Genomic DNA, 15173 nt, shown 5'->3' on the forward strand with positions numbered 1-15173 from the left:
TGAGACTGCCTGTTTACAAAGTATGTGCCAAACAACTATGCTCCCTCCATGCACATGAAGCATTTCCCAACACTGAAGGCTAGCCACAAATGGACCATTTATGCCCCATAGCTGCTGAGATGCATAACAGAGCCCCAAGATCATGGTGGTTCTCTTCAGAGCTGTAAGTACAGAATGTATTTTTCCCCTACAGCAGATTTATCATAAGCAGCCCATGATACATTCTTCCCCCTATTTTGCTGCTTCATATTTTACAACAGAATGCAGAAGGGGTGTCCATTCAGTTGCCGCTGTCTGACATTCAGCACTTTTTGTTGTCTGTTGACTTCGCAGAGCCAAATGAATAAATACACAGCCAGGAGCTGCACTCACAGACAGGAAGTAACTTTAATTAAATATTGTGAAAGTTGAAAAGTTTTAACAGCTTGAATTTTCTGCAAAACATATAACAATCTCTACAGTAGTTAGTTTTCCTCTAACAGAGACTGTAACAGTGTGTGTGTCCGATTCCAAAAGGTTAGTTGAAGAAGGTGAACGATTAGTAGATTCAGAGATGACATCATTTTAGATGCAGCCTGGTACACTGGAGAGGAAATGGGCATCCTCCACACAACTCAGCCAACCAGAGGCTTCCCTTTGTAAAGACTGAAACATGGTCATTTCCACTTAAAGCCAGATTCTGTTAAGAGCGGCATCTTTAAGAATCATGTAAAAAGTCATAGGATCTATTTGGGGCAGGGAGATTTTTAAATATAAATTTCCTTTATCAGCGCGCTATAAATACTTGGAGAAAACAAATTCTACCTATTGTTCAAAGGATCTTTGGACGTTGAAGGAAAGGGTTTATACATGTATATGACTTTGTATGAGTGTCTAAACAGGTGCAACTCTGTCTGAATGGGTTCAGTGGAGGGCATCACTGGACAAAATATGGCTTTAAATTTGATTACATTGCAGTGCCGTTGCTTACTATGTGAATTAGAATAAATGTTTGAACAATAGAGAGCAATACATTGATATTCCTTATATTTTCCAGTTTCTTTATATGTGAGTGTGTTCTTATTGTTCTAGGGGCAAAAACCTTATGGATTTTTTCTTTCTTTCTTTCTCTCCTCCCCCCAACCCCACTCCCCTTCCCAAAAGTTCACACAGTGATATCTGAGTGAAATCAATTGCAAATTCAAACAGGAAGCATGCACAGTTGCAGCATTGTTGCTTGGCTAGAAAAAAGTCACAATTGTCTTAAGGTAACAAAACAGTTCTTTTGTGCTTTTCAAATTCCTCTTTTTTTTCTCCTTAGAATGTAGTGATGATTGACAGTTCTGGTGCGCAGTACAATGTACAAGTGAATGAATATGATTTGCATTGTTAAGGCATCCAATCTGCTGGTTTATATTCATGTGAAAGACAGAGAAATATACAAGCAGACAAGAAAGAAAGTATTTTCATTGATTTCTATGAAGTTTCTCCCCATATTTAATGCACAAAAAAATGCGTCACTCCAAAGGGGAGAGATTCCATGCATATTAATAGAGTAAAACAGCATTAGATTTTTTTTATAAGCCTCAAAAGCAAAGGATACTTTTTTAAACCTACATAACTAAATGCTACAAGAATAATATGCTACCTTTTGCCATATATTGGGGGGAAAAAACCTTCTTAACTACAAATAATACAAAAATAGACAATGGCTTTTGAGTGAAAATTAAACCAAATGGAAGCATGGTTTAAAACAATTACTAAAAAACCCTATAAATGAATTGTATTAAAATCACATTTAAACAGCTAATACACCTGTGAATGACCAAACAAATTAGCACTTTTCACATAGCAACATACACAATAAAATAAACTGGGATGCTGCAGGGAAAAAAGCAATGTACAAATTCCAAAGATAAATACATTATTTATATGGATATTTTACAAAATTCTTCTTTTTAAAAAAGCTTTTTTTCTTTAATTCATTTTGCAAGCATGTGCAATCTTAAAGGTAGTGAGCTCGTTTTGCAAAATATGCAGTAATTCTCATGTGTGACTGTGTATGTGATTGAAAAAACTGTCTTAAGACATTAAATTGTATAAATAGAACAATAACTTTGGCCAAAAAAAAGTCACCCCAAAAGATCTACAGTATTTATAACTACATACAAAACGCAATGGCAAAGGGGGAAAACAATCAGGTAAATGCATCCTTAGAGGTTTTCTGCACCGTCAACTAAGTACGCTCCCTACATAATGAGAGCTAAATTCATGTGAGGGTCTACTTTGCAAACCTTCACATAACACTCTGTCTCCTCCCTTTTTCATATTTTAATTTTCTATGTATATAAAAAAAAATGCCACTACCTGTTGCTTAAGAGAGTATGTTGCAAACCGAAAGGGTTGACTGATATAAAAGCAATCGCAGCCTGATATGGACATGTCGTTTTGTGTGCATGTGTGCTTCTGGGCCATCTCTGGGATGGCAGGATGAAGTTGTCTTCTGCCCCTGGCCCCAACAAACAAAACCAAAAACCCCATGTAAGTAAGCTAGGGAAAATATTTCCGTTGAGAATATGCAGAAATGTAATGAAGTGGCTCACGTTTGTGCCTTTGTCCTGCCACACCAGATTCCCAAAGGGATTTGTATGTGTAGACAGGGTTAAACTGTACTTAAAGAGGCCACTCATTTGGAAAAGTTTGATATAAGCTAAAGACAGAGAGAGAGAGGGCCATGCTAATCTAATTCTGCAGTTTTTAGCATTATATCCAGAGGCACTGGGTTTTCCAAGGTAAAAGGTGGGATATGCATGTCCTTAGCTACACTTTTGCTAATTTTTCTGTCTTGCATTATTTACATAGTCACCTAAGTACAATATTCTAAGAAAGATGCCCCCCTCCCCCAAAAAAATTTCTCACTGCCTCTAAAATGGAATCCTAATGTGGTAAGCGTGTGTGCATTTATGTGTGCATTATGCACATGTGTGTATACATACCCCACAGAACTACACACACACATCCCAAGAATGCAAAACATCAGATGAGTGAACTCTCACTGGAGGAGTAACACAAACAAGCCAACCCTTAACTGGCACTGCCATTACTCTTCTAAGGAAAGAAAACCCCACCACCCCTATCTGGCACTTCTACTTCTGTTCCACACAAACTTGTTTTTTTTAAAAAGTGTTGCCACTTTATTTCCCTTCATTACACCTTTTAGAAAAGAGTCCCTAGTGATGGCACCCCTTCTCCCATTATGATTTGTAAAAGACAAATAGTGACTGAGTTAATCGAAAACTAAGAAGACACAAGTGGATTTTTCTTCATGACACAAAATAAATCTCTCCCCCAAAACCTAGGATAGACAGCACAAATTAATACCTTCCACTTGCAGGCTCCGAGTAAGTTTCAGTATTATTTTGCAAGGACGGTTTTCCCCCCACCATTTTATTTTGTTAAAAACATTGCAATTATTGTGAGATTCTTCCTTTTTTCCTTAATAAGGAAAAAAGAGAGAGAGAGAGAGAGGCCTGAGTTAAAAGTTCCGCTCTGGGACTTGTGTCAGACTTTGTTCTGAAGCAGAATCCAAGTTCTTCATTAGTAAAATTCTTCAAGGCAATCCTTTCACATGGGGGGAACTATCATGCCAGATATAGCTGTTAAATGGAGGAGAAGAAAAGAAAGAAAGAGATAAATCATTTTGTACAAGAGAACATTCCAAATATTTTCTAGCAGTTCATTCATCTGTGTTGCAATTTAGATTTTTATTTAAGCATGCCTAATTCTGTGCTGGATTTAGGCCTTACTTCATATGTATATGCCCATATTTTTTTAAAAAAGGTTTTGGGATAATACATCTCCCAAGCATATTTAATGGAATGTAATTCCCATGTAATGCTTACAGGAGACTTACATCTTTAATTAAGACACATGCTTAATGAAGGTCAGTCCAAAGTTCCTTAGGCTTTGAGAAATCAGTAGAAAGCTTGACAATAATCAAGCACATTTCAATAAAAAGTCTGTTCTATGGAAATTAAAATCAACTTTTTATAATTTAAAAAAAATCAGACGGTTGCTTACAAATATGGTTCCTCTTTTATTTATTTTAAAGGTAGGAGGATAGGGTGTCATTGTAAAGGAACTTGCAAAGACCAAAATGTAACTGCAACATACTTTGATCACACAGAAAGCTTTCAACTGTCAAACTGTAACTTTGGGCAAACCTTAACCCCCCAACCAAACATAGTCTCCAACTATTGTGGCCATCTATATAAGAACATAACAAGTTCAGACCAAAGGTCCATCTAGTCTAGCATCCTGTTTCTGATGGTGGCCTGCCAAATACTTCCAGAAAACCTGCAAGCAGAGCACGAAGGCAATTGCCCTTCCCAAATATTGTTGCCTCCACTACTAATATTCTGAGATATACTCCCTCTGGACTTGGATATTCTATTTAGCTATCATGGTCAATAGCCACTGGCAGACTCAACCTTCATGAAAGTGTCTAATCACGTTTTCAGGTCATCCAAGACAATGGCCATCACAACTATTTGTGGTGGTGAACTCCATAAGCTTCATGACACATTGCATGAAGAAGTATTTTCTTCTGCCTGTTGTGAATCTACTGCCAGCCAGTGTCATTGGGTGAGCCCAACTTCTAGTGTTATGGAGCAGCAGGAAAACTTGTATCCATTTTGCCAACATCATGTATACATTTATAATGTTCTGTATTCTGCGTGACTTCAAGCCCTTGGTTTTATATTTTTTTTCTTGGCAACACACAAACCCTCTGATCTAAAACAAACCAGCTAGTGAACAGTCCAGAAGCCCTTGCTTTTTTTTAGCTGTATAAATGGTTTACACCTGGTTGCGGTGGCATTATGCTGCCGCAAATCTGGCCCACTTGGAAGCAATAATGTATGCAAATGTTGAATATATGAGTCTCTCAGGTTGTGCAGTTAGCTTGCCAGCTGCCACGATGTATGTGCGATGTTGGCATTGAAAATTTTCATGCTAGGAGGCTTACCCGGGTAATTAGGGCTTGCATAAATTACCACTGCTATGAAGGAGCTCCCACCACAAGAAAGCAGTAACACCACAGCTGAAAGCTATATATCCCATTCCAGTTCAGCCCTTGAAAAGATGTCATTTGTGATTGATAAATAATTTCCCACTAAAGTTGAATTCATTCTCTCCCCCCCCCCCCAAGACATCTTCAGTAGAGTGTTTTGCATCACATGGTGACTCAAATAACTCAGTCCAGGCTTCAGACAAATTAAGCTAGAATCTTTCCTTTCAAGCCAGTTTAACATCACATTGAAGCCAATGGGACGAAATTGACTCACTTCAAAGTAACCCATTCATGCATCAGGATGTATGGACATTTAGACCTAGAAAGATCCGCAGTGATAATCTGGTCTCAGCCCTTCTATGTAATGCCCAAAATGACCTAAGGAAACGCATCCTTAAGCTGGGAGTTACATATGGTCCATGGTGACCGTGGTCACAAGGTCACCTCTTTAAAATGCCAGCTGCATACCATCTCAAACATCTGGGCAGATTTCTTGGGGAAGAACTCAGACCCATAACTGATTCAAATTCACTGTGCTTTAATTGCAGTTGCATTAATTTGATAAGAACCAAGCAACGTGAAAGACTTGCAGACCAGGGAGTGGGAAGGAATGTTTACTCCACAAACATCGCCATATGTGCATGAATTACAAGACTAATCAGCAAGAGGGAGGCAGTTTAAGCAAACAGCAATGACTAAATGAAGTAAAACAAAAGACGAAAGGATGAAAATAAATTATGCATTTGGAACTAGGCATCATAAGGATATGACCTGTTGTGGTAGCACAACAGCCATTTCCTTTAAAAATAAATCTGGAGTCTGTCTCCTGATTCTTCAAAAGACCAGCATAGTGTGAATAAACCCTTTACAAGCAACATATTTATTTAATCTCTGATGAAACTGCGATCAGAGATTTTGCAAGAAGGAACACATATAAGAATATGGTCACAGGTTAAACTTTGCCCAGTTTAATGTTTTAAATTCTGAATGTTTAAATATTTATTGAAAATCTGAAAGTAGCAGGAAAGATGGCTTATCCAGACACTGGAAAGCTGTTCCTATGTCAACAGTTTTGGATTGATCTTGATATTTCCAAACTAGAGGAAACATTAGAACATAAGAACCACTTGCTGGACCAGGCCAAAGGCCCATCTAGTTCAGCATCCTGTTCTCACAGTGGCCACCCAGATGCCTTATGGGAAGGCCACTGTGGAGAACTAGCCCAATGCCAGGTAGGGGTTAATTTTTTCTGACAGTTAGAACCCTCAGGGGCGGGCTTAGCCTGGGTATAAAACACCCCTCCCAGTGGGCAGGAAGGCAGTTAAGTGCGGGGAGTTAGAGTTGGAGTTGAGCAGTGTGAGTCACGAGATAGAGCTGGGAGTTTAGAGTCTTAGGTGGATGTTAGCAGAGAGGATAATGAGATTGTGAAACGCGTTGTTATTGATATTTAGTTTACTATTAGAGGTATTAGGCCGGTAATATTTAGAGGTATTAGGCCGGTATAGGACAACTGTTTTAAGCTTATTGAACAACCTTTTATTTATCAGCAACCACAAGCTTTGTACGCAATAAACATCTTTTTAGTTCACAATATCCTCGTCTGTGGTGAATGAAGTAAGCAGGATCCAGCCAGTAGTCTGAAGGGCTGCATGCTGGGGACTGTTTGTCGTTGGTGCAGCACTCATAGACCGTAAAACGTCCGGGGGTGGGCTGTACAGGGCGAAGGCCCGCGACATTAAAGTGGTGGCAGCGTCGGGACGAAAGATTGTCATAAAGTGGTGGTCACATTGAGATCAAAGATCTAAAGTGTTGGCAAGAAGTGCCAAGGTACAAGAAGGACTTAAGGGTGACGCATTGTGTGAAGTGTGAGGCTTAAAGAGGATTTAAGCAAACTTCAGTGAGACTCTACAATCTAGTCAGGAAGGGGATCGCATACACCTGGAAAGGGAGAAGGGGAATTCAGAGAGGAATTACCTGGCCCTAGGGTGTGGTGTGATAGCGCCTAAGACTGTGAGATTGTGAGAGAGTTACAAAGATACATTGCGTTTGAAACTATTTCAGGCAGGAAGGTTTATAGTGAGAGGTTGGAAAAGTACGCTGGACAAAGTGCACTGAGGTAACTTTAGGCGTGACTTTGGACCTAAACTGTGGAAACTAAGCCTGGAGAAATAGTTTAACTGAAACATCCTTGATTTAAGTACAGAAATAATACCACCAAATAACTAGAAAATGCCACCTAGAAAGACTAAAACAGCTCTTAGGGACTCACAAGTAGAAAGCTCTGAAGAAGAAAATGGGGTTTCCCAGATTGAGGAAACCAGTACTGAAACAGTTAACAAAAATCCTGCTGAGGGGACTAGTTTTAAAGCCTCAGAGGAATTTGAGAAATGGAAACTAGAACAAGAATATAAACTGAAGGAATTAGAATTAAAGTTACAAGCTGAGGCAAAAGAGAAAGAAATGACCTTAAATATTGAAAGAGAGAGAGAGGCAAGAGCACTAAAAGAGAAGGAAATGATATTAACTATTGAGGCAAAAGAGAGAGAATTAAAATTACAAGCTGAGGCAAAAGAGAGAGAACTGAAAGAGAAAGAAATGACCTTAGCTATTGAGAGAGAAAGAGAACGGGAGGAAAGAGAATATTTATTAGAAATGAAAAGACTTGAATTATCAGCTGTAGATAATAGAAACAACAACAATAGTTCCACACAAAATCCTAGCAGGGTGGATTTAAAAAGATTCCCTGACTTCAGAGATAAAGACGATCCTGAAGCGTTTATCATTTCTTTTGAGAGGGCTTGCGAAGATTTTGAAGTAAAAGATGAGGAGAAAATGCAAATACTGAGAGCGCGTATTAGTGGAACATTAACAGAGATTTATTCTCAAATGCCATCTGATCAATCTAAAGATTTTGAAGCATTTAAACGGTTGGTTTATGTTAGATTCGGAATTACTGCAGAACAACTGAGACAAAAATTTAGAACAATAACAAAAGTGCGTGAGGAAACATTTGCTCAACTAGGAGCTAAAACTACAAATTATTTAAACAAGTGGCTAGAACAGGAGGGTGCTGATTCTGTGACGAAAATAAAAGAGGTGTTCGCATTAGAACAATTTTATGACACGATTAATACCCATCTGAAGTATTTAATTAAAGAAAGACGCCCTAAAACCATCCTGGAAGCTGCTAATCTGGCAGATGAAATAAATGAAATCCGAGAACACGCTTATGATGCCCCAAAATATAAGGACAAACAGTGGGAAACAAATAAGTTTAAGAGAATGCAACAGCCCACAAAGTTTACCACAGAAACTGCCAAGAAAATTTTTCCCGCCAATGCAAATGTTCCCCATAACACGCCTATGACAACGGGGGGAACTGAGGGAAAAGTAAATAAATATAGTGAGGGTAAAAGGCCTGAATTAATCTGTTGGCAATGTGGGAAAAAAGGCCATAGACAACTGGACTGTAGAACTGAAATCAGAACTAGGAGTGCAAATACTATCCCTCAGAAGCAGACATATTGTGTCCAAACTGTGGAGACAGAGCCAACTGCCAACATGGTTGCCACGACAACCGAGGCCCAGTCAGAGGCTGATGAGTTACCAGTGGCCCAAGTTGTGAGGTGCTATATAATTCAACAAGATGACATGCTATTACACAAAACAGGAGAAGAAATTTGGGTGAATGGTAAACAATATAAAGGCTTAAAAGACACAGGGTCTCAGATTAGTATTGTACATCCTGATTTGTTAAAGCCAGAAGACTTTATTAAAGGCAAAACACTCAGTTTAAAAGGAATATCAAAACAGCCAGAAATCTTGCCAGTCGCATTAGTTAATCTGACATATAAACAATGGTCTGGAAAATGGCAAGTAGCAGTTTCACCAGAAATCCCAGCTCCAATGTTAATCGGGTGGGATCTCCTTGACCATGTACAGAGTGCATTTGTAATAACTAGGGCACAAAAACTGCGACAGTTACCTCAGGAGGAAAGGCCTGATACAATTGCTGAACTGACACAAGATACAAGTATAATGCCAGTTACAAATAGTCAAGCAGCTAGTTTTGCAGCCAAGCAGAAACTAGATACAGATTTACAGAAATATTTTCAAGCCACAGCCGTGAATACAGTATTAACCCCTGAAAGCCCGGAGCGGTTTATAGTCAACAATGGGTTGCTATACAGGGAGATTCTTTTAAAGCCTAATAGAGGGGGTAATGAGATCCACAGGCAACTGATAGTACCTACTGAATTCAGAACCAAGATAATACAACATGCACATGGCAGTATCTTTGGAGGTCACTTGGGAATCACCAGAACCAAACAAAGGGTGTCCCAAAATTTCTTTTGGCCTGGGATGGGCAAGCAAATAACGTTACGAAACCTAGAGACTGAAACAGTGGCTTCAGCTCTAATAAGTTATATGTGTCGGCTAGGGTTTGCAGAACAGATCGTGACAGACCTTGGAGCCTCATTTACCTCTAAACTGATGCAGCATTTGTGGGAGAGGTGTGGGATCAAACATATCACCAATACCCTTGACCACCCACAGACCAATGGCCTTGTAGCGCGAATTACTGTAGTTGCCTACCTATTTAAATTGCAGAACACTCTCAAACGATCACTAGAACTGGCAGGAGAACAGTGCAAGGTTGCTCAGCACAAACAGAAAGTTTGGTATGACAAAAAGGCACGTGTGAGATCTTTTGAGCCAGGACAGGATATTTTATTAATCAGACCAGTAAAAGGGGTTAAGTTACAACTGACATGGGAAGGTCCTTTTAAGATCATTTCAAAAATGTATGATATAAACAATATAATTCAGCATGGTGAAGGGAGGCGGGTCATGCATAAGAATATGATAAACCCAACCCAGTCACTAAACCATGAACCCAATCTAGACTACAGTAGTCACGTTGTGGAAAAAGCCTGTGATATTGGTAAAGGAGTGTCTACCTGCAATATGACCAGTGACCTATCTGTGAGATCAGTTAGAACAACTAGTCATAGTTACGATAAACCATTCATCAGTTGGAAAGATAGAAAGAAAGACGTACTGGAAGTTATAGCTGGCATGGGGTCCCATCGACTTTCTATGAAAGTGAAAGTGTTTCCTACACTAGAGATTGTGTGGTGGGAGGATGGGTACCCTGCTGCTCATGCAACACAAATAAATGTCCAAAATGAATGTAGTTACACAGCATTAACAGGGCTACCACGTCAAAGGCATACAAAAGTAATCTTAAAATTGCTCGAAGTGGGAACTAATAAATCACTACAGACCAAAGATGAACTGACAACAAGGGAGATTGCTATGAGCAATAAGCAATCAGAGCTTGTTAGCCTACTTTCATTAAGAGATCACGCTTGCCTAGAAAGCTTCAGCAAGCTGAATAAAACAGAAGATATCCACAAACTTCTGCAAATAGTTCCCAGTGCATTTAAAAGCCAGACAACCAGTGTTTATGCAGCTTATGATGACCTGGAGATGTGTGTACAAGTCTGCGAGCTTAAACATTTAACAGAGATCCTGAAGGAGGGAGAGGTTGAACTAAGAGAGCTTTTGACCCTGAGAAACAAGGACTCTACCCAGCTTGGGATCCACAATCGTTACAGACGCCTCGAGTGCAGAGATCGGAATGGGACGGTGTCATCTGGTCGAGGAAGACAGCTTACATCCCATCACGTATGGCAGAGAAAAGACTGGTGCCCAGAGAAAGATACTTCTTGCGACGGTTAAGGACGATAAGGAGCGTGAAAGGATCCTAAACATCATCGCAGACGCCTTATAATGAAGACCCAAAGACAAAGGTTAATGGACAGTTACGGTTTTTCTTGCAATAAAGACCTAATGCTGCATGAACTATTGTATATAATGTTCACAACTATATGTACTTTTACTGAAGAGGTAATATTATGCCATAGTTAGGTAATATAGGTAAGAATTATAAAATGTTTGTTTATGTAATGTCTATAGTGATGTTTAAAATGTTGTTTGTATCAGAGGGATACTTTGGCTAGTAACTCCTCTGATACAAACCTAAAAAGGAGGGAGGTATGTGGAGAACTAGCCCAATGCCAGGTAGGGGTTAATTTTTTCTGACAGTTAGAACCCTCAGGGGCGGGCTTAGCCTGGGTATAAAACACCCCTCCCAGTGGGCAGGAAGGCAGTTAAGTGCGGGGAGTTAGAGTTGGAGTTGAGCAGTGTGAGTCACGAGATAGAGCTGGGAGTTTAGAGTCTTAGGTGGATGTTAGCAGAGAGGATAATGAGATTGTGAAACGCGTTGTTATTGATATTTAGTTTACTATTAGAGGTATTAGGCCGGTAATATTTAGAGGTATTAGGCCGGTATAGGACAACTGTTTTAAGCTTATTGAACAACCTTTTATTTATCAGCAACCACAAGCTTTGTACGCAATAAACATCTTTTTAGTTCACAATATCCTCGTCTGTGGTGAATGAAGTAAGCAGGATCCAGCCAGTAGTCTGAAGGGCTGCATGCTGGGGACTGTTTGTCGTTGGTGCAGCACTCATAGACCGTAAAACGTCCGGGGGTGGGCTGTACAGGGCGAAGGCCCGCGACAGCCACAAGCAAGACCTGAGTGTAACAACACTCTACCCACTCACAATTCCAGCAGCTGGTATTATTCAGAAGCATATTCATTCAACAGTGAAGGTAGAACATAGTCATTGCTAGCCTTATCCCCCATGAATCTGTCTAGCCAATTGGTGGCCATCATTAGGTCTTCAGGGAATGAATTCTACTACATCTTGTGAGGGCAAATTAATTTTTTTTGAATGAACATTTACTAACTGCTGAACGTCTCCATGGCATTAGATCACAGTACTTGAAAGGTTGCCTTTTTCCACACCAGTTAGCCTCAAAAGATGACCTCAGTGAATAGGCAATCTCCTCCTGGTGCTCCCACCATCTGGGGTGCAGTGCAGCCATGGGTTGTGACCAGGAAAACCTTGCAAGACAAGAGTGGGAACCCATTTTACACTCTTGACTGCCATATGCCCTTCTGCCATATTCCCTTTTTGGCAGCCACATGCCGGTGGTGGGAAGAACAGGAGCAAGGGTGAGCATTGGAATGGCATCTTAAAAATCAGCAATAAAATTGGGAATTAAACTTAGAGCCACACTAAAAACTTTCACAGGGTTACAGCCATAACAATGGCTATGCATTTACACATTATGCTTTTTGCCCATTTTATAAGCTCCCCCCCTCCACACTGAACTGCTAAGTATAATATTTGCAGAATAAATACAATTTTATGTTTTAATTCATACTGGGGAAATTATCATGTACTGCTGTACTGGATGACCCTTGCTCCAAAAAGCGTGGTCAAAATTAAAGGATCCAGGAACTCAAAAACCTTTAGCTGATCCTCAAAAAACCAGGGCTTTTCCCTTTGCAAAAAAGCTGCAAAACATTTAGCTGATCCTCAAAAAACAGGGCTTTTAGAGGAGGAAAACCAGAAAAATATGTTTTTTTTCTTGTTTCCTCCTCTAAAAATGAGGTGCGCTCTATGGTCCGGTGTGCCCTATGGAGCGAAAAATACAGTAAATACAAGAAACTGTGCCAATGGAAGAGAAATGGAATAAAACGTAGCATAAGCGTAAGCTTTTCAAAGAACAGCCACCATTACTATTGCTGAAGAAGCCTAATACTTCTGAATTCAATTACAAGTCAAAAGGCAGAATGACGTTCGGAATTTCTTTCTGCTTAAAAGGTTTCTTATTTCCATTCTGCCGAGGCCTTATCATGCTACTTTTGTACTTTAAGTGTCTTGGTTACAGGACCACCTAGGCTTTTTTCCCCTGGTTCAATGTGAAATTGATTCTGGAAAGGGAAATATCGCAGGATTCTCCCACCCAAAACCTGACAAAAGCAAAATGTATTTTTACAAAAACAAAATGAACGGCTGTTATATTTCTCCATCATGTTCTAATTTATATAAGGATAACCTATGATGATGATCTATAAAAGAAAAAAAGTAAAAAAATATATTTCATGACTTTACAAAAACTGTGTGGCTAAAAACACCACTACCAGTGAAATATGACTGTTGTTCTAGTGTTGTTCTAGTTTGGATGATCCCTGAGCTATATAAGCAAGGTATGTATGATGGCTCACTGAAGTATCACAGTCTCAAAGGGAGAGAAGCCAGACACTTGCTTTCAATCCAAAGTTCCCCCAGTTTTGAGAGGGGAAAGGTTACTCCCTGAAAAGTGATCTTTGGGATGCAGGGCAATTTTTAGAATTTTCTTCTTTTCTTTAAGTACAAGGTAACTGAGGGGTTTCATCTCATTCTTTTCTTAGCAACAACAAAAGTCTGGCTGCTGCGTTTGTCAGCAGCCCACCTGTTTTCCTTGGACAGATGCCATTGGGAATGATACAGGATCATGAGGTAGCATCAGCAAGGCCTTTTGTTTTTACTGTTGAAATAAAGAACAGAAAAGAAAGTGGGGAGCCTCATGTACCTTGTATTATTACAAAGGTAAGATTTCCCCCATTTCCTTAAAGTCCCCACTTTTGAATGATCCCATAAAAGTGTGTGCATGTGTGGCCCAGCTTTACCCCTTACACAAACAATAACACACATAATTGTGCATTTCTGAGCAGCTATGGCATGCCTTAATCAATTAAGAAGAATTGATCCTTTTGAATTATGGTGCTGGAGGAGACTCTTGAGAGTCCCATGGACTGCAAAAAGATCAAACTTATCCATCCTTAAAGAAATCAGCCCTGAGTGCTCACTGGAAGGGCAGATCCTGAAGTTGAGGCTCCAGTACTTTGGCCACCTCATGAGAAGAGAAGACTCCCTGGAAAAGACCCTGATGTTGGGAAAGATGGAGGGCACAAGGAGAAGGGGACGACAGAGGATGAGATGGTTGGACAGTGTTCTCGAAGCGACTGGCATGAGTTTGGCCAAACTGCGGGAGGCAGTGGAGGATAGGGGTGCCTGGCGTGCTCTGGTCCATGGTGTCATGAAGAGTCAGACACGACTGAACAACAACAATATGGCATGCCTTGAGTGTGGTGTAAAATGGCATGATGCTGTAGGCAAAATCTCTTTTAACTAACCACTGAAGTTCCACTTTGCTCTAAAAAGGCAAACAACATTAGTGATGGAAGCTGATGTCCATATGCTATCTGAGCATTTCAAACTGGAATGTGACTAAGGTAGTGATTACCGGTAATCAGCAATTTCTAGTAGATATATGTAATAATAATAATAATAATAATAATAATAATAATAATAATAATAATAATATTTATACCCCACCCATCTGGTATGTGACACCCATGGTTTTATTCTCATGGATATGGCTGTCTACATGATGGCTTAGTTTTCACACTTGGCATGGTTATCTGCAAAAGTGGATGTACAATTTTAGCAAAGCAGATCTGAATCATTGTTGCACAATGCATGACTACTATTATTGCAATTATGTATTAGAGAGCCTATACAGAAACATAGACAGCAGTATAAATTAATACATATTTGTATCACTGCTATGGATTGCATAACCAATTGCTTTAAATGTACAAAGCCTTGCCAAGGAAGTGATCACTTCTATCTCTAACAGCAAATATATGCTTTATTTTGGGAGGTGAAAATCACTCTGTTCATGTACTACCTATGCAGCCAGTGTCTTGAAACAGGAAATCTAAAATCCTGGGCATGGCGAAATCAAAAGCAGCAGTTTGAAAACTGCAAGCTCCAAGCTCCTGCTGTTCTATTTCTCTGCTCACACCACAAGCAGAAGTAAAACTGGAAGGTTTTAGGTCTGCAAATTTTAATTTCACAATATTAATATACAAATCAATGTTATTGTAGTGAGCATAGCTGCAAAAATGGAGAGGACTACTAGCCAAACATTGAGCATGAGCCTTTAAATATTCCACTAAATCAGGAGACAGTGTAGCTCATTATTTGCCCTGTCATGCTCTCCCTCCCAGGTGTATCACCCAGCAGGTGAGTTAGGCGGCAGAGGGAGCCTCACCTGTCTTGCCTCCTATTAGGAGATTTAAAGGACTATGTCTGTTATTCAGATTGGTAGGTGGGTGTCCTAACTGAGGTTACTAGGAAAGGCATATCTGTTCAT

The 15173-nt window shown here is 39.8% G+C and overlaps 1 protein-coding gene across 6 annotated transcripts in view; it reads right to left on the reverse strand.

The window, feature by feature from the left end:
- Positions 1-1284: 1284 nt before the first annotated feature.
- Positions 1285-15173, reverse strand: part of EBF1 (EBF transcription factor 1) — a 384086-nt gene continuing 370197 nt past the window's right edge. For all 6 annotated transcript variants that reach the window (XM_033140381.1, XM_033140380.1, XM_033140379.1 and 3 more), the window contains one exon: positions 1285-3635. Coding sequence is in view for 2 of the 6 variants with exons in the window: in XM_033140384.1 (XP_032996275.1) it covers positions 3604-3635 (32 nt within the window). In the remaining 4 variants the exon portion in view is untranslated. The remainder of the gene's footprint in view (positions 3636-15173) is intronic.

This window comes from Lacerta agilis, chromosome 2 (genome assembly GCF_009819535.1).
Source record: "Lacerta agilis isolate rLacAgi1 chromosome 2, rLacAgi1.pri, whole genome shotgun sequence".
Classification (NCBI taxonomy): domain Eukaryota; kingdom Metazoa; phylum Chordata; class Lepidosauria; order Squamata; family Lacertidae; genus Lacerta; species Lacerta agilis.